At 43.0% G+C, this 22,235-nt stretch overlaps 1 protein-coding gene across 3 annotated transcripts; it reads right to left on the bottom strand.

The window, feature by feature from the left end:
- Positions 1-4,379: 4,379 nt before the first annotated feature.
- Positions 4,380-21,632, bottom strand: LOC110986560 (uncharacterized). Of its 3 annotated transcripts, none has more exons than XM_022248518.2 (11): positions 21,485-21,632; positions 17,672-17,910; positions 16,932-17,084; positions 15,676-15,812; positions 14,279-14,375; positions 13,438-13,543; positions 12,124-12,179; positions 11,463-11,686; positions 9,347-9,593; positions 7,961-8,197; positions 4,380-7,445 (listed from the first exon to the last, which is right to left on the bottom strand). In XM_022248518.2, the coding sequence occupies exons 2-11, from the start codon at positions 17,901-17,903 to the stop codon at positions 6,637-6,639; spliced, it is 2,298 nt and encodes a 765-aa protein (XP_022104210.2). In that variant the 5' UTR covers positions 17,904-17,910; positions 21,485-21,632; the 3' UTR covers positions 4,380-6,636. The 3 variants fall into 3 exon arrangements, with proteins under 3 accessions (XP_022104210.2, XP_087003559.1, XP_087003560.1); XM_087147433.1 differs by having other exon boundaries at positions 14,237-14,375; XM_087147434.1 differs by lacking the exons at positions 16,932-17,084; positions 17,672-17,910; positions 21,485-21,632 and adding an exon at positions 16,898-16,916 and having other exon boundaries at positions 14,237-14,375.
- Between the last annotated feature and the right edge of the window lie 603 nt (positions 21,633-22,235).

Genomic DNA, 22,235 nt, shown 5'->3' on the forward strand with positions numbered 1-22,235 from the left:
GGACACTTTGGGAGTGTCCCGAAATTTTGTCCGAATTAATGTCGGCTTGAGTAAAACAAAATGGGTTCAGCTGACTGTTCCCTAACGTAACGCATATGAAAAAAATTTCTCAGAAAATCCCACATAAACATTTTCAAAATTCTTTAAAGCTGACAAATTCTTGTAAAGTATCATTCCTTCTGCTCACATACCCATCCACAAGCGTGCGGTATGTTATTTTCATATTTTTGTACACAAAAGCGTTCTTTTTTGCACGTCAGAAAAAAATCGGAAAATCAGGTGAAAATAAAATTTCATCAGAACTTAAGGGCCAACAGCAACACAGAATGGTAAATTGTGAATGACAATAACAAGAGTTTGATGGAGTTTTACTGATTGTGAAATTTAGGGTAAAAATGTTGCTCCGGTAAGAGACGAGAGGCAAAAAATGAAAGTGCATCACGCTAGAGTACATTGCTACACACACCCCTTTTGCACGTGTCCGTGCAGCCTGGAATTGTTCCAGTATAGTATTGGCCGGAGCCAATAAACGATCTTTGGCCCCGTGCTGCAGTCCAAAACAAGGTCAGGCTAGGCTGAATGGTCTGTTCATAGACCTGGAGGAGAAAAAGTCAATCATATGGTCTGTTGACCGCTGGTTTCAACATGGGTGCAGACCTTGAGCCACGGGCGTATATAAAAAACCTGGACTTGCAACGCCTTTGTATGAAAAAGAAGCCAACCAGCGGCCATTTTACCGAGCCGAATACAAAAGCGTGGGCGGTTCCCTTCCATTGACGCCAGGAAGAACAACGGTGGGCATTGCCGGAAAAGCTTTGTATTCGGCTCGGAAAAATGGCTGCGGGTTGATTCAATGACTCTATAAGCTGATTAAGGGCATTGCGAGTCCAGATTTTATTATACACGTCCGTGCCTTCAGCTAGTTCGAGCACACCACCAAAGATCTACCTGGCGACGATCTTTTTTTGGATTAGACCCTGATTCTATGATGGAACGCCAAAGAGGCCAAATTTGGAGGCAACACATCGATCGTTCCCCTACATCGATCGATCGTTCTTCTACATCGATTGATCGTTCCCTACATCGATCGATCTCTTTTGATCGATGAAAAAAGATCGATGAAGAAAGAGCGATGAAGAAAGAGCGATGAAGCTACATCGATGCCAACGTTACGTAACCTCTTCCAGCACCAATAACACGTGTTCCCTTTAACCATAGCCCACCAGCACACAAGGCCGCCCGTGTTCAGTACCCGTAAGTCTGGTCCTGAGCCAATTGAGTTGTCAGATGGGTGTTAATATCTAGTTTCCTTGTCATGAAACCACAAAGAATATTTTCTATTTTCCCCTGGATGGGGTGCCAGTTCATTATGGGTCGCTCCCTAGCCACTGTGGGCACCTATTCTTACTTCTAATGACTCAAGTTTTATTTTCCACACTAGGACCTAATAGTATTCCGGCGGAACTATTCTGTCAGAATGCTGCTCAAAAGTCAACCCTCGTGAAGCTCAGTGCCAAAGGAAAGAATCTATAATTATAGAGTTTTTAGGAATCCCAAATACCTAAAAATCATACATGCATAGTGAAATTTGTTAAACAAATAATGGAAACTGGTGTATTAAGTTTGATAATATTATTGTACAGAGTCTACATTATACCAATATGTAGGGGAAAAAGCAGCATTTGCTTCTGGCTTTCCCTATTTACACGAACAATGGTTCAGACTGGACAAGAAACATAAGACAGGAGACATGAGACATGAACACAGTATACACTGGCAGGATAGACAACAGTTAAAGACAGATGTGCTAGATGTTGAGACCAGACCTTTAAAGAATGGAAGTAGATTGGCATGATTAAATGATCTGAGTTTCATTATTCAAACTAATAAGGTAGGTTTGGAAATAATAAGTGTTAAATCTGCTTCGGTAACAGGAGCGAAAAATAAAGAATGTGCACATCTTTCACCAAGGAAGTGTTCAAATGAACTGCTTGATTGAGGAAGTTCACTTGCTATTTTCTTGCCAATGTTAATGAAATAATCATTGAAAGCGTCAGCAATATCAATGTCAAAATCAATTTTAGCATCATTTTGCGTGTAACAGGACGAATTTTGTTTAACGTTCGTTTCACCGAGCAACGAATTAATAAGCTCCCATGCATGTACCTTTAACATTATGTCTGCCTTTATTAAATTGTTCACCGAAGTAATTTTCTTTGCCATTCTTACAATACCCCTTTAATTTGTTTTAAAACTTTATGTTGGCAGATTTATTATGAACTGTAGGATTCTGAAGATATTTTTATGCAGATTTTTTTTCTCTGATTAAGTTATAGATTCCGTCCGTTATCCAACGTGGTTTTGACTTATTAATATGATTTCGGAGCTCACACTGTGGAAAATTTTTGCCATACACAATTTAAGAAATTCTCACAGGCCTCATCGACATTATCTGGCGCAAGTTCATCTTAATCTTAGTTAATGCCTACAGAGTACCAAAGAAATGTTCACGTTTTTCTATTTTTTTTCATTTGTAATAATAACAGGTTACAAAACTTCTGAAGTTTCTTTGTATGTTCATTTTAATCCTCTTACTCACTCATCGGTCAAACGACGATGTCCAGAGATTGTATCGGCAGTTTGAGTCCAAATGCTACGAATTAATCTTTCGTTTTCTCTAAACATCCGGGCGATAGTCTTTTAGGATCAATGAGACTGCCGCGATTAAACGCTCTCTTTGTTTATGCTTAACAATATGCTTATTTTAGTTGTTATTTTCGACTTCATCGGTGTTAGCTTGGGGTCTCAGGGGATCAGGTAAATGAACATAGGAAAGGGTCGTATATTGAAACAAGTTGACAAATTAGATCAAGATATTTTGATTCAGAAGGGAACAGTGTGTTCATCAGTGTTATGGAAGTGCATAGCTAGATCAGTAGGTCAATGAGTGACAGAATAGTTCCACTGGTTCAGCCGGTTTCGCCAGGCTGTTATCAGTGTGGAAAATAAAATTCGTATCCACCTGGAGTAAATATGTTTGCCCACAGTGGCTAGGGAGCGACCCATAATGAACTGGGGAAAATAGAAAATATTCTCAGTGGTTTCATGACAAGGAAACTAGATATTAGCACCCATCTGACAACTCAATTGGCTCGGGACCAGACTTACGGGTACTGAACACGGGTGGCCTTGTGTGCTGGTGGGCTCCGGTTACAGGGAACACGTGTTATTGGTGCTGGAAGAGGTTACGTAACGTTGGCATCGATGTAGCTTCATCGCTCTTTCGTCATCGGTCTTTCGTCATCGGTCTTTCTTCATCGCTCTTTCTTCATCGCTCGTTTTCATCGCTCTTTCTTCATCGATCGAGCCTGAGTTCGATCGGTCGATGTAGGGAACGATCGATCGACGTAGAAGAACAATCGATCGATGCAGAAGAACGATCTATCGATTTAGGGGAACGATCGGTCGATGTAGGGGAACGATCGATCGACGTTGAAGAACGATCGGTGTGTTGCCTCCAAGTTTTTGCCTCTTTGGCGTTCCATATGATGCACCCTGTGCCTGAGAATTGAGGAATGTACGGATCCAGGTAGTCTAATCATGGTCTATAAAACTTAACAAATAGAGTAATTGGCAATCATGTTATGTCATTTTGTAATACTGCGACAATTTCCATCGATATCACTTTTATTTACAGTCTTCTCCAAGTTTTGAGCGGGGTGTACCACGGAGAACGGAGGCACAAAACTTCCGAATTGAGCCTTACGGACCTTTCCCTTACGAATGCACCTATAAGTGGACCATTACGCTGAACGTTTAGGTTGGCCCTCATGTTTTCCGTCAAAATGAGTGTCATTTTTCAGGTGACAGAACAAGTTATTCACACAGTCGCGCATGCAGAATATTGAAGGTTTTTATATGCACGACACATCAGAAGTCAAAACTGGTCACACCCAATGATTGGCTGAAAAGGCCGTGCTCGCCGGGCAGAAAATAGTTTCGAAACCAACTTTATACTCGGCCAAATCCGCTGAGAACCTCTGCAGTAACGGGAATATGCAGTCTGCGTGCAGGTCATATCCAAACCACCCCCGGGGATGGTGGCTCCCCCCTCCCCGCCAACACAACTGAAACGGTTTGTATCATGGGCGGCTCTAAGGCTTTCAAAAACTTTGGTGAACAGGTTTAAGTCCAAACTAAAGTACACATACTACAGATGGCATGGCAACAGCTTCCCCGTATCAAAAGCCAAACCTGACAAAATGGATCCCCCTCAAAAAGATTAAACCAAACAAAGTAAAAGATGAAACCAACACAAACAAAGAAACTCTTTGGCTCTCCTTTTGATAATTTAAACCATAGAACATGCTTAAACCATCTTTGCATCTAGAATGTGTTTTATTCAATGTAAAAGTGCCTTCTTCTTGGTTGCACTAACGCAAACCAGTTGACCTTTTATGTCAATAATATAAACCCTGTAGCAGAATAGGTTTGAAGAATAGAAAAAGCAATAAATATTTAAAAACCGAAATTCAACACCCTTAAATATTGTAACAGGATACAGTACAAGGACAAAGAATCCTGAAACCTGTTTTCCATATTGACGTAAAAAACGCAGAAAGCAACGCAATCAAGACTCGAACTGCAACGCAGACACACGGAAAAATGCCAAACGGAAGTATCGCCCCAGACGGATCGGCAAAGTTGCAACACTTCACACTACGGATACCTGAAATACAAAGACGATATCAGGGCAACGTAGGCAAGTACGCAAAATATCAAACACCACTGTTTTTAACTGCACATAATGGAAACTATAGTGGTGGTCACATTTTTATCTGGCAAATGGCGATAATCGCAACTATCCCAAGTCTTACTATGTTGCAGTGATTTTAAGGACAGGGCAGCTACATGTACGCTATGGGATCCAAGCATGGTATGCATAAGCTTGTGCACAAATGGGACAAATTACCAAATTGAATGAGAAATTGGTTATTAACAACACACAAACCCAAGACAACCAGCAAGTCTATTTCTTAACGGTCGGACCTGTTGAGTAAACATGACTTCCTCACTGGAATGAGGCTAGGATTATACTTATAAAAAGAGATGAATTACTAATATCCACTTTAATTAATCATCGGATGATGATCTCATGGTTACCTTAGAAACATATAAAAAACATAGTTATATTATTTATCAGTTATTATTCACCTCTTTCTACACTTCAAAAGAAGCTACACGCTTACTTGTGGAAGGCATACCTGGCATACATAATGTAAAATCTCTTCCGATCTTAATGATCTTCTAAAGGTGATGACAAACTTTCAAATGCCAAATTCCACTTGTTCATTTGGCTGTTAATAAATATCTGATATTGTGAGGGCAAAAAAGACAATGAAGTGACATGTATGAACCAGACAACTAAAAATTAACCATAAATATTTTAGCACCATCTTTTAAAAGTTAACCAAGTGTGGTAACTTCAACGCATAAAGAATTACACACTGAAGCAGAGAGACTTCATTGTTTAATTCTCAGAACTGAAGAACGGTAAAAAATGGACGATTTTGATGTACTCGTAATTTATAAACAAGACTAAATAAATCTATAAAAGTAACATAGCAATATATATGTACCATTTTCTTTTAATAAGAAATACTTTTGGTAAATTTTTTGACTTGGAAGATGGAGAACAAAGTTTTGAAATGCGCAGTTTCTGTTACAGTACATGTAACTTACTTTCCACCACATAAAATGAATTTTCAGGTTTACGCCACTGAAAATGGGCAAATATCAATTGGTGGGGAATTTTTATTTAATATTTTGTGAATGCCATTTCTTTGCATCTAAGGTGAATGAAAGGAGGGCAACATATTATTGTCTCATACTAAAACCTGAAAAAGGGAAAATAAGAACAAGAATTGTATTGACAAATCCAGTCACATTTCACTGAGCAATCCAGATAGCAGCCTTCAATGGTGGAAAACTGGAAAGCATGTGTTGGGTTTTGTACAGAGTGACTGTGGTTATCACGATGCTTGCAGCCATTGCCGGGGGCCGCTGTGAAAGACCAAAGATAGTGTTACTATGTAAGGACACCAGATTTGTCCATACAACGTGGCTGCTCTTGGTTTGTGGCCCTTTTTAAATGTGTCACACTAATTAATTGTACCAATATATGCGGGACGTTGCCAATAGTCAGGAGCCATGACATAATGATATGCTGCTGAAGCAACAAGGTTTGGGGAATCACACAGTAGCTGCAAACTGTTCAGCACACAACCATGCTTTTTGCATGTAAGTCAATGGAACTGTGGATTTAATCATGATAAGACGTTTGTCTGTGAAATACATTTTTATTTGGAGAAAAACATGTTCAGAACCAAAAAAAAAAGTAAATTAATAAATATGGCCCGGCATGGAAATCTGGCTTTGCAGCGAAGTAAACTCAAAATATAGTTTCACCTGATCTTAAATACAACTCCTTCACCCACTATATCTTATATCATTATAAGAATTTCATGATGGATACGATCACCATACACTTACTGTGATTAGACTGATTTACGACCGAGCTGTGCTTTTTTAGTATCTGATACTGTATGACAGCTCTCCTTGTGAATGAACTATCAACTAACTCTCATGTCTGGCTTGCTTTCTGCCATTTTTGGACTGCGTTCTTGCTGGAGCTGATTTATGGGCATGGAATACTTGATCACGGGGCGCTTCTGAGGAGGTTGATGAGTGACCATTTCGACGGTACCCATTCGCTGGCCCGTGATTGGCTGCCGCACAGGGAGGTGACTCCACTACAGCTGCCTCATTGGCCTGAGCCGGTTGGCGGCTTTTCTTCTTGGACTGAGGCCTCGGTGGAGGGCACCCCTTCTTTTTTGGAACTGCACCCTGGTTGTGATGTGGTCCATCATGGGAAAACTCTGAGGAGGAGATAGATGAGAGATCAGGGGTCCCACGTTGTGGAGCCACCTGATTGGACGTTATGGATTGATGAGACCTTACCGAATGTCTAGCACTGCTTGAAGTAGAGTTATTGGACTTTGTGAAATTCTGGCTGGAATTACACCTGCTTTGATTGGATGGACCCGAGTACAACTTTGCAGAATTCACTTCAGAAGGGTTTGTCTGACTGGAGGAGGTAGAGTGGTATGGTTCTGATGAATCTCGCTGATTGGCTGAAGTGGAATACTTGGACTGCACTGGCTTGCGATTGCTATGATTCCCTGCGGTAGAACGCCTGGACCTCTTACAGTTCCTGCAATTGGTGCCCAAAGATTTGCACAATCTCTGGGGCTGCTGATCGGCTACAGTGTGATTACACAAATCCACTGAATTGGCATCACTGGCTGGGACAGCATTCTTGGCAGATGCCAGTTGCTTGCCTGATGCCGGGCTCCTGCTGGAACAGTTCTCACCCTTGGTTGAATCTGATTCAAGGAAAACAAAAGCAGAAGAATTTCAAAATTAAGTACAGTGTACCACACGAAGGCAAGCAGATTGGTGCATGAACAGTGGTGGGTGTTTTTATACAAAAATGGCTTCACTTTGGCCGACACAACTGGGTGATAGTTTCCCATTATTTACTGTGTGTACAGGTAGACCGTTCTCAGTGTCTCCGTTGTCGATCTTACTCCCAACAATTTCGGCATGACATGGTGGTCCTTACCAGTAAATGCTTTCGTTTCCACTGATTGATTAAGCACTTTTATACATGTAAGCAGCATTAAGAATAGCAGTTATTCATCTTCCATGCCTGACCAATCAAAATGCCCCAACCCCACCAAACTCCACGGGAAAAAAACAATGATAGATTTTTTATTCAATTAAGTATTCTTAGTTCCCACCTTCCAAATTTGCTAAAAGTTTGCCAATCAGCTTCAGTCTACCACTTTATGAGTTTTTTTTGTCTTCATCTCAGCATTTGTGAATTTCAAAACCTGACCTGGTGTCTGGTTCCAGCTATCGACAGCCAGCCAGTCCTGCTCAGGGAAGGCAAAGGGGTTGGTAGCCCCGACACCCTTGACCAGGGTGGTGGGGACGTGAGCCGGGGCTGGCTCCCTGAAGTAGCAGTCCGGCAGCTCGCTGTTAGAGAAGGTCTGGTAACCGTTGTCCTCGTCCGCTTTGTCCCACTCTCCTGTGCTGCTGTCTCCTGACGGGAGGTTTAGAAGTCCCTTCAGAACTTGCAAGGAAAACAACACAGAGCCACAGAGATAACTGAATTACTTCTTAGCTACTCCTTTGTCTCTTGGGTAAAATAATTTGAAACCATCTTGAGCAGAGACATTTTACATTCAACTGCAACCAAAGATGTCTCTCATTTATTATCAACATGCAGATCCTAGGGCTATGATCAACTAGAATACCACTGATGGTTTGCTAACCCTAGCGCTCAGTGGAATAGTATCTGGGGAGGGGCACAACATGGGGTACTTACACCCTGTATTTCCCTATGAGGGAAGGGGGCAGCATGGGGTACTTACACCCCTTACTTCCCATGAGGGAAGGGGGCAGCATGGGGTACTTACACCCCTTACTTCCCATGAGGGAAGGGGGGCAGCATGGGGTACTTACACCCTGTATTTCCCTATGAGGGGAAGGGGCAGCATGGGGTACTTACACCCCTTACTTCCCATGAGGGAAGGGGGCAGCATGGGGTACTTACACCCCTTACTACCCATGAGGGAAGGGGGCAGCATGGGGTACTTACACCCCTTACTTCCCACGAGGGGAGGGGCAGCATGGTGTACTTACAACCCATATTTCCCCATTAGGGGATGGGCTGCATCAGGTACTTACACCCCATACTTCCCATGACGGGAGGGCTGCATCGGGTACTTACAGCCCATACTTCCCCATGAGGGGAAGGGCAGCATGGGGTATTACACCCCAGTGCGCTGTAACAAGTGCCATTTTCTCCCCATGAGCGCCCTTTTTAACCCCCCCCCCCAGGCTCGTTTTTACCTACTAAGTGCCCCTTTTCACGAGCGAACACTTTATAAAGTGTCACTGTACAAAGTGCCCAGTGACAGAGTCTGGGTGACCGGTCATAACACCCTGCCTACCTCTGATCAAGGATGCTGAGTGCCCTCTCTCACATATATATCCCAATCCAAATGATCCTGCCATGCCACTGCTGCTTCTTGGGATTTCAGCTTCCAGTAACTAATCAGAAAATTGTTCTTTGCTTAAATGTATTGATACAGCTTGTATTTGGGTGGAGGAGAACTTTCCAATAAAGACTGGCAAAGTATTGATACGAACTACTGAGCTCTGACTGATCCTCACCAACCAGGGACATTAGCTTTGTCAATGTCTGTGGGTTCCTCACCATTTTCGTCGCGGTAGTTGTCATTCTCGTCCCTCGGGGCAAGGTCTGGCATCGCATTCCACGTTTCAGGCGGACCGATCCGCAGCAGGTTGTCAGGCACCTGCCAAGTGTTGTCGCACAGGTCGCTCAGCTTAAAGAAGACGGGCGGGAGAACGTTGGCGACGCGCAGTAGGAAATGGCGCCCTCTAGGGTCTGTGAGGTGATAGTACTTGACATACTGCATGTTGGACTTTATGCGTACCTTGTACTGCGAGTAAGAAACAAGTATACAGATTTTAAAAAATGGAAACCTTTTAATTTCAACCATCATGGTCAGCAGACCAACTTGTCGAGAAACTCACCTCAATTCAGAGTTTCGTTTCTCATCAAATTAGGTGGTGGCCGACACCATACAAAATATGAAAAAAACGCATCAAATATAATATCACAGGGCGAAATTGATTGACTGCAATACAAATCAACATTGGCATCATCAAACAAGGAAAGAATGGAGCAGGACTTGAACCTCAGTCCCTTCCAACATGTTACAGGTACTCCACTGAGCTCTTTGGTCTTATGTTGGTGGGCCCCACTGTATTTATGTCTTCTGCTCACTGAATTGCCAAGACTGCCTTGAGGGGTCAGATGGATGTGCATCAGTGTGGCGTTCCAGAAGGCTCAGGTTCAAGTCCCACTTGAGTCAATTTCTCAGCTAAACCTTGTACCAATTACAACACCACCTAAGCCCAGTAATCGGTGATGGTTCACTTGTAAAGCCACACCTTTTGATTGATCTTCAATTTTGAGGCCTGTGGTACTGATAACGTTGCTAATGTGATCACCTGGGATATGAACCTTTGTAACATGTTAAAACTTAACAGTCCTCAATCCTCCCATTTCAATATGATTGTACATACCCCCTAGAGGTTAGGGTTAATCAGTGGGTTTATGATTTTCAGCTAGTGTCCCTCTAACAGTGAGTGACACTGACTGATCGACCTTGACACTGCTGACAAAGGCTGATTTATGCCAAGCCAATCTACAGGTTATCGGGAAGGGAGCCCATCACTTTCTGGCTGGTGACCTGTTTCCACTATACAGCAAATGTTGTTTCTGTACTTAGCATACATTTCATGCTGACCAGCTGCATGACATGCTGACCAGCTGCATGACATGCTCCCCAGCTGCATGACATGCTGACCAGCTGCATGACATGTTCCCCAGCTGCATGACATGCTGACCAGCTGCATGACATGTTCCCCAGCTGCATGACATGCTGACCAGCTGCATGACATGCTCCCCAGCTGCATGACATGCTCCCCAGCTGCATGACATGCTGACCAGCTGCATGACATGCTCCCCAGCTGCATGACATGCTCCCCAGCTGCATGACATGCTGACCAGCTGCATGACATGTTCCCCAGCTGCATGACATGTTCCCCAGCTGCATGACATGTTCCCCAGCTGCATGATATGCTCCCCAGCTGCATGACATGCTCCCCAGCTGCATGACATGCTCCCCAGCTGCATGACATGCTCCCCAGCTGCATGACATGCTCCCCAGCTGCATGACATGCTCCCCAGCTGCATGACATGCTCCCCAGCTGCATGACATGCTCCCCAGCTGCATGACATGCTCCCCAGCTGCATGACATGCTCCCCAGCTGCATGACATGCTCCCTTTGGTCAGTCCAGTTAGTACAGAGCTGGTGGAGTTATGCTGAGTCGATTCAAACAATTGAATATCTGAATATTCAACCTTCTATTCAATCAGCTATTTGAATCTTTTGTTTTACCAAATTCCCCCCAAATCAGAACCAAATACAGATAGAAGGACAAAGGTTACAAGGGAAAAACTGGAAGGAAAAGTGATATTTGGACTTATCTTGGACATATGCATTCTGCTGCCAACACCTTGAAACATGTCTCTAGAAGGCAATTTTGTAACTAAAGACCTGAAAGTCTCTGTTTGTCATTTCATTGATAGTCCCTGTGAATATTCAGTTTCCAAACTACATAATCAAATATTCCAGAACCTGGCACGGCCTTATGGTCAAATTGTAAAACAGTTGCTTCTTCCACCAAATAATGATTTTTTTTTGGGGGGGGGGACGATAAGGCAAAATGTGGGTAGTACCTCCCTGGAGCCGTCCTGTTCTAGTTTCATTCCGGCCAAAGCGATTGTGATTTGGCTGGCGGGACCTGTCTTGACGTCAATATCCCGTAGCTCCTGCCGGAAGTGATGCGGGGAGCCGCAGGATTTGTATAGATCGATCAGTGCTGACCAGCTGTAGCCGTGCTTGAGGAGTTGCTTGACGGTCAGCTTTCGCTGCAGGCCCACCACTCTGCTGGGAAGATTTTCTGGGGGAGGGCAGAAAAAGTCAAGCACTGTTTAAACAGATTTGTGGTGTTTTCCGGAAAACCTAACCAACACCGACAAACTCAGTGCGCTGCTGATGCCTTTTCAATAAGGGCCAGACTAGCGTGCAGCGGTATACATGTAGTACTGCTCATCACAGGAGCACTGGAGCACTTTTGTCCCCGGTGGTAATCTGCTCGTGCTGTATGCCACAACCAGTGGTATAATCTTTCAAAACACTGACGGATTTCCTCCACTATTGACAACTGAAAAAATGTTGGAAATTCTCAGCAGCTCGGTCTTTTGTTCCGAGTACAGTCTTTTGTTACAAGGCCCAGTTCCCTTTGTCTGATTTCGGGCACCCTGTCAATACATATAAAGCCAACGTCTCCAAAACTGGGCTTCCCAGCAGCATTTGGTTAATCAGTCGATGTGCTACCTTGCAATTCCCATTTGTCTTCTTGGTAAAGTTTTTCTCCTTTGTAGAAGTCAACCCTGGAGCAGGGAAGAAAAATGGAAGAAAATTACTCTCCAGAATATTGAAGCCATACATGCACGTGAGGTGGAGCGCTACTGTGTGGACAAGCCTAAAGCACAACTTGTTGGCGGCTGACATCCTGGGGAAAGCCTGGTTAACCCAAATGGACTGGCCTCCATCCAAAGAGTGAGGTGGTCTTACAAGCAGAAACAATCCAGATGAGAAAACCAAAGGCTCATGTTCTTGAGCCATGGGGTCAAATGGATGTTGTCTTTGTTTTACAGGTGGGGATGGGAGGGGTACGCAGCACTAATCAGTAGTTACTGACAAATTATCAATGCTGGAAGGGCGTCTGTAAGCTGTTTGCGAGTCAAATTTGAATAAAATCTGATAACACTGAGTTATCTGACTGCACATTTAAATGAAACAAGTTGAATTCTCCATACCAAAGACACTCTTGTTTAACCTTATAATTTGAGGCAAGCTTTTGCTTCGTTACGTAAGAGAAGCCTTGGACCAATACACTGTCCTCAATGGATAAGAATGGCACAAAGGAACCAGTCCATTCCAGAGATGGTGGTGGCTTCGCAAAAGCTTGCCCCGAATCAAAAGGCTTCTTCTGAGGTATTTTTTGTGTACATTGATGGCTTCCCTTTCTCCCTTTTGGCTGTTTTGCTCTTCCCTCACTTTTTATTTCTCATTATTTTGGGAGGGGGAGGGGGAGAAAAAGGTAAGGACCTCCCTCATAAAATATCATCTTCTGTACATAAATCAATGAAAGAGTGAGGCTTTCTCCCTGAAATGACATCACCGTGTTGCTCATGAGTATGGACATTTGCATTAGCATAAAGAACAAAAGGGCACCAAAATATCTTTCAAAATAGAAAAACAGTCAGTGAAAATCAGGCTAACTGAAGCACAAAGGTATACTTTCGATGATCATGGCAGAAAAAAATTGCATTGCACAGACCCTTTAAGCCATTCACGACGGATGACGGTAAGGGCCACCATAAAAATTGAGATCCTCAACCCGCTTTTCAGCTATTATTCTCGGTCCACGCTCGAGCTAACACTGTGAAAGAAGGCAGACCCTGGCTCTTGTATATATGGTGATTGGCCTTTCCTTTTCACTGTGTAAATCAAAGCGTGCAGAGCACGCATGGCCACAAACCGAGAATTTGCGGTTTGGCAGGTGGCCTTCGTGGCCGAGCGAGGCTGGAATTTTTGGAGTCGGCTTTCAGAAAAAAGTTCCCGTCGTCAAGGGGTTAAGCTCACCACTCCTGGGTGTTGAATATTGGCACTCGGTACAGAAGCCAATACAGAGGACTCTGTGTGTAGAGCTTCAGTACCAGGGCTCCACAGCTTCTGGAGAAATACAAATCTGAAACAAGACATGTAATGACATCACTGGCACAGAATCAGAGTTGGCAACACGGAGAGTGGTGACAACTGTGGTGATGCGGTGAATTAAACTGATTTGTAATCAGTGGAATCAGTGACACAGAATCGGAGGCAGCAACAGTGGCGTCGGCCACGATTGTGGTAGTGATGGTGACAATGGTGAAAATAATAGGGGTGTTGACGATGGCAAGTTGGCGGTGATGGTGACGGCAGGGGCAGGTGACACTGATGGTGAAAGTGGCATGGATGATGACAATGGTGCTGATGGTGGTAATAACGATGATCAATTGCATATTCAGAGGAGGATGGGGGCAGCAAGTTGTGCCCCTGGGACATACTGTCAATTTTGATTTTCATGGGGATCGACCACACAAACAGTTTCCATGTGGCAATATGCCACCTTTCCGGGGGGGGGTCAAACAAGGATTCTTTCAGGTATTAAAAAATTGGACAATCTGTTTTAAAACTACTGATTTTGTGCCTCCCACTGGTTCAAAAGTTGGGCATTCTGCCACCGATGCTGGTGGTGATGAAAGAGATGATAATGGTGGTGACAGTGATTGAATTATCACGGTGATCATGATTAGAATGGTGGTGATACCAAAAATTAGAATAAAGATAAAATGATTTCAGTTTTAAAAAAATACACTTCAAAGGGAAATAAAAAATTCACCCAAAGGTAACAGATCTAGATGTACCAGCTTGGAACACACACCTCTCTCATGGAACTGTGCAGGAAACCAGTCATTCAACAGTGAACCCAGGCCAAGAGAGCGGGAATCAATGAGCCACGGGTGCCTTGCGTCTTTGTACTGGGGAGAGTTGGAGGAAGAGGGCATGTGCTGACAAAATACTGGCATTACTGGCCAAAATTTCAACAAAATTATCTCAAGCAAAAACAATGATTTGTGTGGGGGGGCAGCATAAAACTTTATCCAGCACTGGCTGGTATTTCTTGTGGAGATTATAAAAAAAGCGTGGAAAGAACTCTCACTGTGTTTCTTGGCGAGTGCAATTTGGAAGACACAAATAACTTGCTCTGTTTTCTTTTTATCTTTTTTTTTATACCCCACGCGGACCATTTAATTTTTCCTGAATATTTCAACATTCAAAAACTGCAAGATACAGCAGTCAACTTTTTTGATATTCGACAAAACACCACAAATACTGGACTGAAAGAGTCTGCGTATATTTCTCTTACCATAACCTCCTATTTTCAGCACCCATGGGTACGCCCACAGGTGGCCAAGTTTACATTCAACACACTGACTGCCTCCACAGACTTCTGGGATTTATGTGTGTGTACAAAACAATTGGGGGATTACAGCACGTTGGACGTAGCAAGACACAAGTTGAGATGCACTTGATGATGAACCTGTCTACCCTGCCATTCACGTCCTTTGGTGCCAAGCAGTTAATTCACATCTGCTCTCTACAAGGGTAATTCCAGAAATTAGGGGTCCATTTTTTTCTTGTCTTTGTCACATCTGACATACACGTATGATTTTGTAAGTTCGGAACACATTTTCTAATTTCCAAGAGTGATGAATTAATGCAAATTACCTGCCGAAAAAAAGGGATACATGTAGCTTGAAATCAATTCCAGTGATATTTCCATGTCAAATAACAAAGGTCAGATATAACAAGGGCACAAAAATGTCACACTTTTGGACCCCTAATTTCTGGAATTACCCACAACAGCAAGCAGTTTCCACAAACATTCAACGCATGACCCCAGGAACATGTGGCCAAATGGGTATGGTTTGCTGCTTCCAATCATAGGGTCAGAGGGTCGAATCCTAGCAAGAAGTCTTGTGTGTTATGACCCTGGGCAAGTCACTAAATCCCTATGTGCCTCTCGTCAATAAGGAGTAAACAGGTACCTGTGAGGTACATGTACCCGTGTTTAGCTGTGTGTTTTGCTGTTTGCTCTGATATGGCAGCCCTGGGCCAGAATACATACACTTTACTCCCCAGGAAGCTGAAATAGTTTTGGGAATGTTCAGATGTGAGCCCGATGAGCAGGGTAACAACAATATATTGGCAGCTTTGAATGACTGACACCGTTAGATACTGTTCCCCGTAACGCTGATACAATCATTATTGTTTCACCTGTTTGAGCGTTGGTACAGGGTCTGCAAAGTGCACGTTGTGCGCCCCAAGGGTTTCCAACGCATCAATGCCGTATTTTTCCAGCATCCGGAAAAGGAAGAGAAACTGGAACGTCTCCCCCCAGTGGGCGATCAAAACTGATGTATGGGAGAAATTGGCAGTGGGAAAACACTAGTTCAAACATGGACAATGGTTAGGTTCACGTTTCTTTAATTGCTTCTAGGTATTACTGAATCATCACTAAGGTTAAATGGGACATCGTGATTCATGACAAGTACTCGTGCTCACCAAACCATGGGCTGTAGAGGCATTATTCCAAAACCGCAGGACCATCGTAAGTTGTCAAAAATAAATCAGGGGTGAAAACAGGGCTTCTGAGAACAAACGTTTTAAGATTGGTGATTTTACAAGGCAGTCAGGCAGGGCTGAAATAAGAGTTACTTTACTTGTGCCCTGGGGATGAGTGTGGCTCATTTAAAAGCTTTCTTAACCCTCCTATGCTGAGGTCACTCTTTGGGTCATTTAGTAAGCACCTCAAAGAAGCACAGCTGTGTTGTGTTGTGCACTGCACCAACAGTCCCTCACAGGAATATCAGATTGCACTTTTGTGCTGCCCAACAACTGTGCTTCACTGTTTCATGTGCATAACTGTGCAGTAAACCAAATGCAGTGAAGAGGACTGCACAAAAGACCCTGGGTCATTTTTTGCTGACAACCTACTGTGTACACACTGAACCTGTGCATGTTTGAGTTCCATATAGAAACTACATGCTCACCAGTGACTGTGGGCATTTGTGCACATCTGTGCTGTAAAATCATAGGAGGGTTAAAGATTGAAAATTCAGAGAAAAGCCATTTTGGCAGTGCACCACACACAGAACATATGTACATGTACCTTGTGCATGCCTCGTCATTAACAAGCCATCAATTTTATTAGGCGGACAAAAAAACCCCAACGACGTGATTTTCACCAAACTATTGCAGTATAAACCACTCACAAGGTCTTTTTGGAAAAGAGAACAACCTCCTAGGTCTCAAACGACAGAGGGGCATTGCCTGTAATAGACGATACCAATTAGGTAGACAGAGTATCCAGAGGGAGACGTGATATCTATGATCCTGTCATTTTAGGAGATGTTGTCCAGCCGGACAATTTGTGCGAGAGGCAGAATTTCGGTTCACACCGGCCTTTACTTGCCTGCCTTTGCAAGGCTAAACACACCTCTAGCTTTTCTTCACATGGACAGACCACACACCTGGATACAGCGCTAGTCCCGATGCAGCACTGGCCTTGTCGACGGTGCTGTCGATCCACTGCAGTAATTCCTCTATCACGTGCACTGCTGCCGGTGTCCTGGTGATGTCGTCGTCTGACGACCCGGATTTCTGGCCTTTAACTGGCTGTTGGGCTAAAGCGCAAGAGGACGGCAAGAAACAAATCAACGAGGTAGGAGAAATGGGGGTGGAATAATACCCCCCGCCCACAATACATTTCAAACATGGATAGGTACTACAGAAAAATTGGACGGAGCAGTTGACAAATTGTCGCTGGCTGAACTTGGCCCATACTGCCATTGTTTTTGGATTAACAAGAATGCCATGAGCAGTCTATGTACCTCATGTCATGTCTCAGTTGATTTCGCAGTCTGGACACAAGACTTTTCCCACAATCCTCATGAAACGGGAAAACTACATATGGCCTCAAAGGAATAAAATTCGTGTATGTGCAAGTTTACTTCATTTGGCAGACAACTTTAGCTGGGGTACAAAGGCCCCGACGCCGGGGGGCACTTGGGGCTGTTATTTTCTGGAGGGGTCACTTTATGGGTTCGGTCACAGTTGAATCACCGACCAAGATGGAACATCGCCAGATATATTTCCTTCTCTAATTTCTGAGCAGTGGGGGGCGAGGGGTAGACAGGGGAACACCCTCCAATAGGGGGCCAGTAGAGAGAGTGCTCTGTGGTAATCATTTGAAACGACTAACAATACTCACCTCTCCCTTTTCCCAAGCCCTTCCCTCTGTCCATGTGGTTGATTCTCCGGAAGAAGACTGGAGCATGGTCATCGTAGGGCCAGCAGTGGATGGCAAGGTTCAGAAGTTTGTGCTTCATGAAGCTACTTCCGGACGTCTTGCAGGAGTAGAAGAGAAACAGAGGTGCCGCCTTTCTTGGCGTATCCCCATCTTCCGTTAACGGCTCCTCCTCAACAGCTACACCCTTATCCATCTTTGCTCTGAATGACGAAGAGAGAAATTTCTTTCCAAACATGAAAACTTTCATGCTGAGCCAACGGACCAAACGGACCTAACAACCCACAGTACCATGTGTTAAATTCTTACAGATGGGTCATTAGGGAGACATTTTGTGGTAAATTTTTCGACCTTCGGGAGACATTGTCATTAGGGAGACATTTTGTGGTAAATTTTTCGACCTTCGGGAGACATCGGTCATTAGGGAAACATTTCAATGTCTCCCTAATGCCCCGGCTACCAGAAGGAGGCCGAATTTTACTGTCCAAATTTTGAGAGATGATAGATTAGGGTCTAAATTGAAAACATACAAAGTTTGGTTCAGATCAGATTAGGGAATATTTAATTATGGGACAGTAAAGTTTGTGCACGTTCTTATGGGAATGTCTCCCAAGTGACCCATTTCCGGTAATAATAATAACTGTATGTATCTTGCTAGTTATTAATCCACACACATGTAACAATAACTTAACAATTGCATCTTTTACCTTTTTTAGTCATGATTTCTGGATTTTATGAAAAATGCTAAAAGATTTGAAGGGTTCTCTAGTTACTCGTACTTGTGGATGGGAGCGCTGTAGGTATATACATGTACATGACAATGTTGTAACTTGTAGTCGAGACAATCACAAGACTAGACACAAGACCATGCACAATACCATGCATAAGACCAGATATAAGACCATGCACAAGACCATGCATAAGACCATGCATAAGACCATGTACAAGACCATGCATAAGACCATGTACAAGACCATGCACAAGACCATGCATAAGACCATGCATAAGACCATCCACAAGACCAGACAAAAGACCAGACGAAAGACCCATGCACAAGACCAATCACAAGTACATGTAACAGTGTGAACAATGACAAAGGATCGCTTTTGTAGGGGTTCATTTGAAAAGCTTGTGACTTGAATTCAGACTCGAGGGCTTGTGTTGGTCTTGTGAAGGTCTTAAGTGATTTCAACTACGACACTGATATGTGAAATATACACATAGCAGAACCATTGAGGATGGCCCACATGAATACATGTACGTTTTTCAGGCCAACCATGCTATTGAGGAACTTATCGGGTGAAATGACAAAAACTATCACAATAGAAAACTTGCTTCTGTCCAAATACATGTATTGCATATAGGCCTTACTGTTTAAAGGCCTAGCTAATAACAGCCCTTAGAAATTACTCCCTTTTTAATGAATTTCAACTTTTGACTTTGGTCTAGCTTGAATACATGTAGCTCAAGCCCTGTGAAGGCTCACGGCAGTCCTTACTTTTAGAGCACCTGTCCTGTAATGGCATCAGTAAAATCAGCCTGCTTGAACATAACAAGGGCCAAGAGTAAATTGTTTGTGACAGAGGTATGGCACACCTGATTGTATATTTCCTTGATTGGGCCCCAGGCAGACTTCTGTTGCAGGGCTTGGGAACCATATAGATGTAGCCATTCAGACATCATCGAACATATCCAAAATCAATGCATCAGATATACATGTATGTGGAGAGATTGGGACTCAAGCTATGATTCAATGCTCTCTCGACTTGGCTGGACAAGTCTTCAAACAAGAAGAATATTCTTCCGCCTTGTGCTTTGCTATAAAATTATGAATAACATTAATGTCAATGCTTTTAATAAGTTTGTTCCAGCTTCACCAATTGGTCAAAATGATCATAGCTTGAAATTTAACTTTCCTTTCGCTAAAACCGACTGTCTCAAAAATTCTTATTTTGTCCAGACGACTAGGGAATAGAATGATCTGCCCCACACGGTCATTGATAGTCCCTTTCTGAGTATCTTTAAATCATCGCTCCAGTCTCATCTCATAAATTTTTATTTCTTTTGTTTTGTTTTAATTTTCAATTTTTGTACCATGCATTTTATGTTCTTTGTTTTACAACCTTTTTTTTTTTTACTGCTTACTTTTTCAGTTAATTGGTTCCTTTCTCGTAGTCTCTTATTGTTACTGTTTTTAATGTTTTGTTTATTTTATTGGTCTATATTTTAGTCATTGCTTTATATGTGTCTGTGCTATCTCTTTCGCCTAGGGTGCAACAACTTTTTATTCTTGTTTTGCACAGATTTATTTGGTTTTTACTTTAAGCTTTTTTAGTATACTACGGCGTTTCTTATTTTATCTTTAATCGTTTATCATTTTATCAGGGGAGTGATTTTAGAAGGACTTTCAGGTCTTGTTCACGACCCTTGACATGGTCAAAAATTAATAAGAATAATAATAATAAACAAAGTCAATCTCAAAAGAATCTCAAAAGCGTTATGTACGTGCTTGCACCCAGGTATTATCCTGCTTGTTATGCATGCGTAAATCTGTGTCGTGCATTTAACACATTTGACTAATGGCCTAATTGAAATATGCCAAATAGTGGGATATTTAAATTATGCACTGTACAATACCAGGGGTAAGATTGCACAAGGCACTGTGGGAAGCAACATGGCAGAGCAAGATCGTAGCCATGGGACTGACGTTGCCCCCCACCCCGTAGTTTACACCCATGTTCCCAGTGTTCCAGTGGCCGACCCACGAAACAGTTCCAGTTGATTCTAAATGGACGAAAACACACCGCTGGTCACTGCCTTGGTGAAATCTGTGGCTGGATATGTATGCATAGACTTGAGCTCCTGGTCTTTGTACCTATGGAATTACGCGAAGATGCTTTGAGAAAAGACCAAGCCATAGCTAGCCTTGGTCAAGGCATTCATCACTGTTCGGTAATTTTCTGCTATTTCAGGAATTTTATTATGTTTTCAGTAATTTTCTGCTGTTTTTGTATTTTTTTGGTGTTTTCTGGCACTTTTAGTGCATTTTTAGGTAATTTGCAGAGTTGGTAATCTTGGGGTGTTCATCAGTACTGTAGTTGTCTAGTGTTTTTCAGTTTGTTTTGGCAGTTTTCTGGTGTTTGCCTTTTTGAGGGCAGTTGTCTTTTGTTTTCCAGTAATTGACAGCGTTTTTTCATTTTTTGGAGATCATAGATGATTTTTCATTTGGTATTTTTGGTTGGTTTTCGCTACCGCTAATTTACCGGGGTTTTCTGGTAGGCCCTAATTTTCATTGTTTTCCAAGTTTTATGACAAGTAGCTTTCAGGATTGTCTGGAAGTTTCGGGTTTTTCGTGTAGTTTTACGGTATTCTTTCAGTGTTGCCAGTAGCTTTCCAGTGTTTTCTGGTGTAGGCCTATGGTGTGACCACTATTCTCGAGGTAGGGTAGGGATGATGTCACTGATCCTTGATTCTTCTCTCTGATTGGTCCATCTTTCACACTTAAAACTTAAAGGGGTTGCGGTCTATGGCAAAAATCTGAATTATCTGAAGGTTTTAGTTATTTCTATCACGTTGCTGCCAAGGAAAACATGCAGATCCCCGCGCAAGAGCCAAAGTGAACATGGTGAATGGAGAGTTGCCCTTTTGCCCAGACGTGAGCGCAATAATAAATGGAACAACCTCCGACCTCGAGAATGAATAAACACAGGTCCCAGTTCAAACTCAGGACTAGGCGTATATAATGTTAGTTATGGTGAATATCAACATTTTACAAACCCATTCCCGTGACTTTCTAAGCTCAATCTTGTTAGGCTTGTCCGAAAGTGTCGACAAATTTCCGCTGAGTTCGCCCAAACGCACGGTAGTCTAGAACTGCTACTACTGCTCGTAGAATCCCGATAATCATCACAATCAGAAAACTCTTGAGGGCGCTGGGAATTACGCGTTACCGTCACCCGTCACAGACCAGGCTGAAATTGGCACGAAATTCGGGCCGGATTTTCGGCTGGACGCTATTTTTACGGCTACAAGCAACCCTTCACGTAACCGGCTAGAAATTCTACGGAGGCCGATCAAGGCATAGCAGAAAGAGCCCATAAACGTCTACAAGTTACAGAAAAAAGCAATGTCAAATAAATCCTTCCCTTTAATGTATCTTAGCTGTGAAACAACTTGAACAACTGAGACTTTTTTTCACCAACAGGAAACACGGACGGAATGTGCACGAAAAAACACAAAGCCTTCATGCAAAATGGATGAGGGCGCTAGTGCAGACAATGATGGCCCCGAAATAATACCTTCGCGAACGGGTTCGCAATTTGTATACTGTCAATTTCTCTTCTATTAAGGAAGTTGGAGGCATATGAACTCGGCCATTTCTAAAGAAGCATGGAATTTAATGGCAGAAATATAAAGGAGTGCTGGACCTTATTTAGAAAGTGTGAAATGCGAAAAAGCAAAAATCGAAATCGCTCTATAATATTGATTTCAGGAGTCAGCGCACCCGATTAGGAACAAAGACTGGAAA

The sequence above is a fragment of the Acanthaster planci genome, linkage group LG16 (assembly GCF_054643075.1).
Source record: "Acanthaster planci isolate LZ-2023a linkage group LG16, COTS_SCS, whole genome shotgun sequence".
Taxonomy (NCBI): Eukaryota; Metazoa; Echinodermata; class Asteroidea; order Valvatida; family Acanthasteridae; genus Acanthaster; species Acanthaster planci.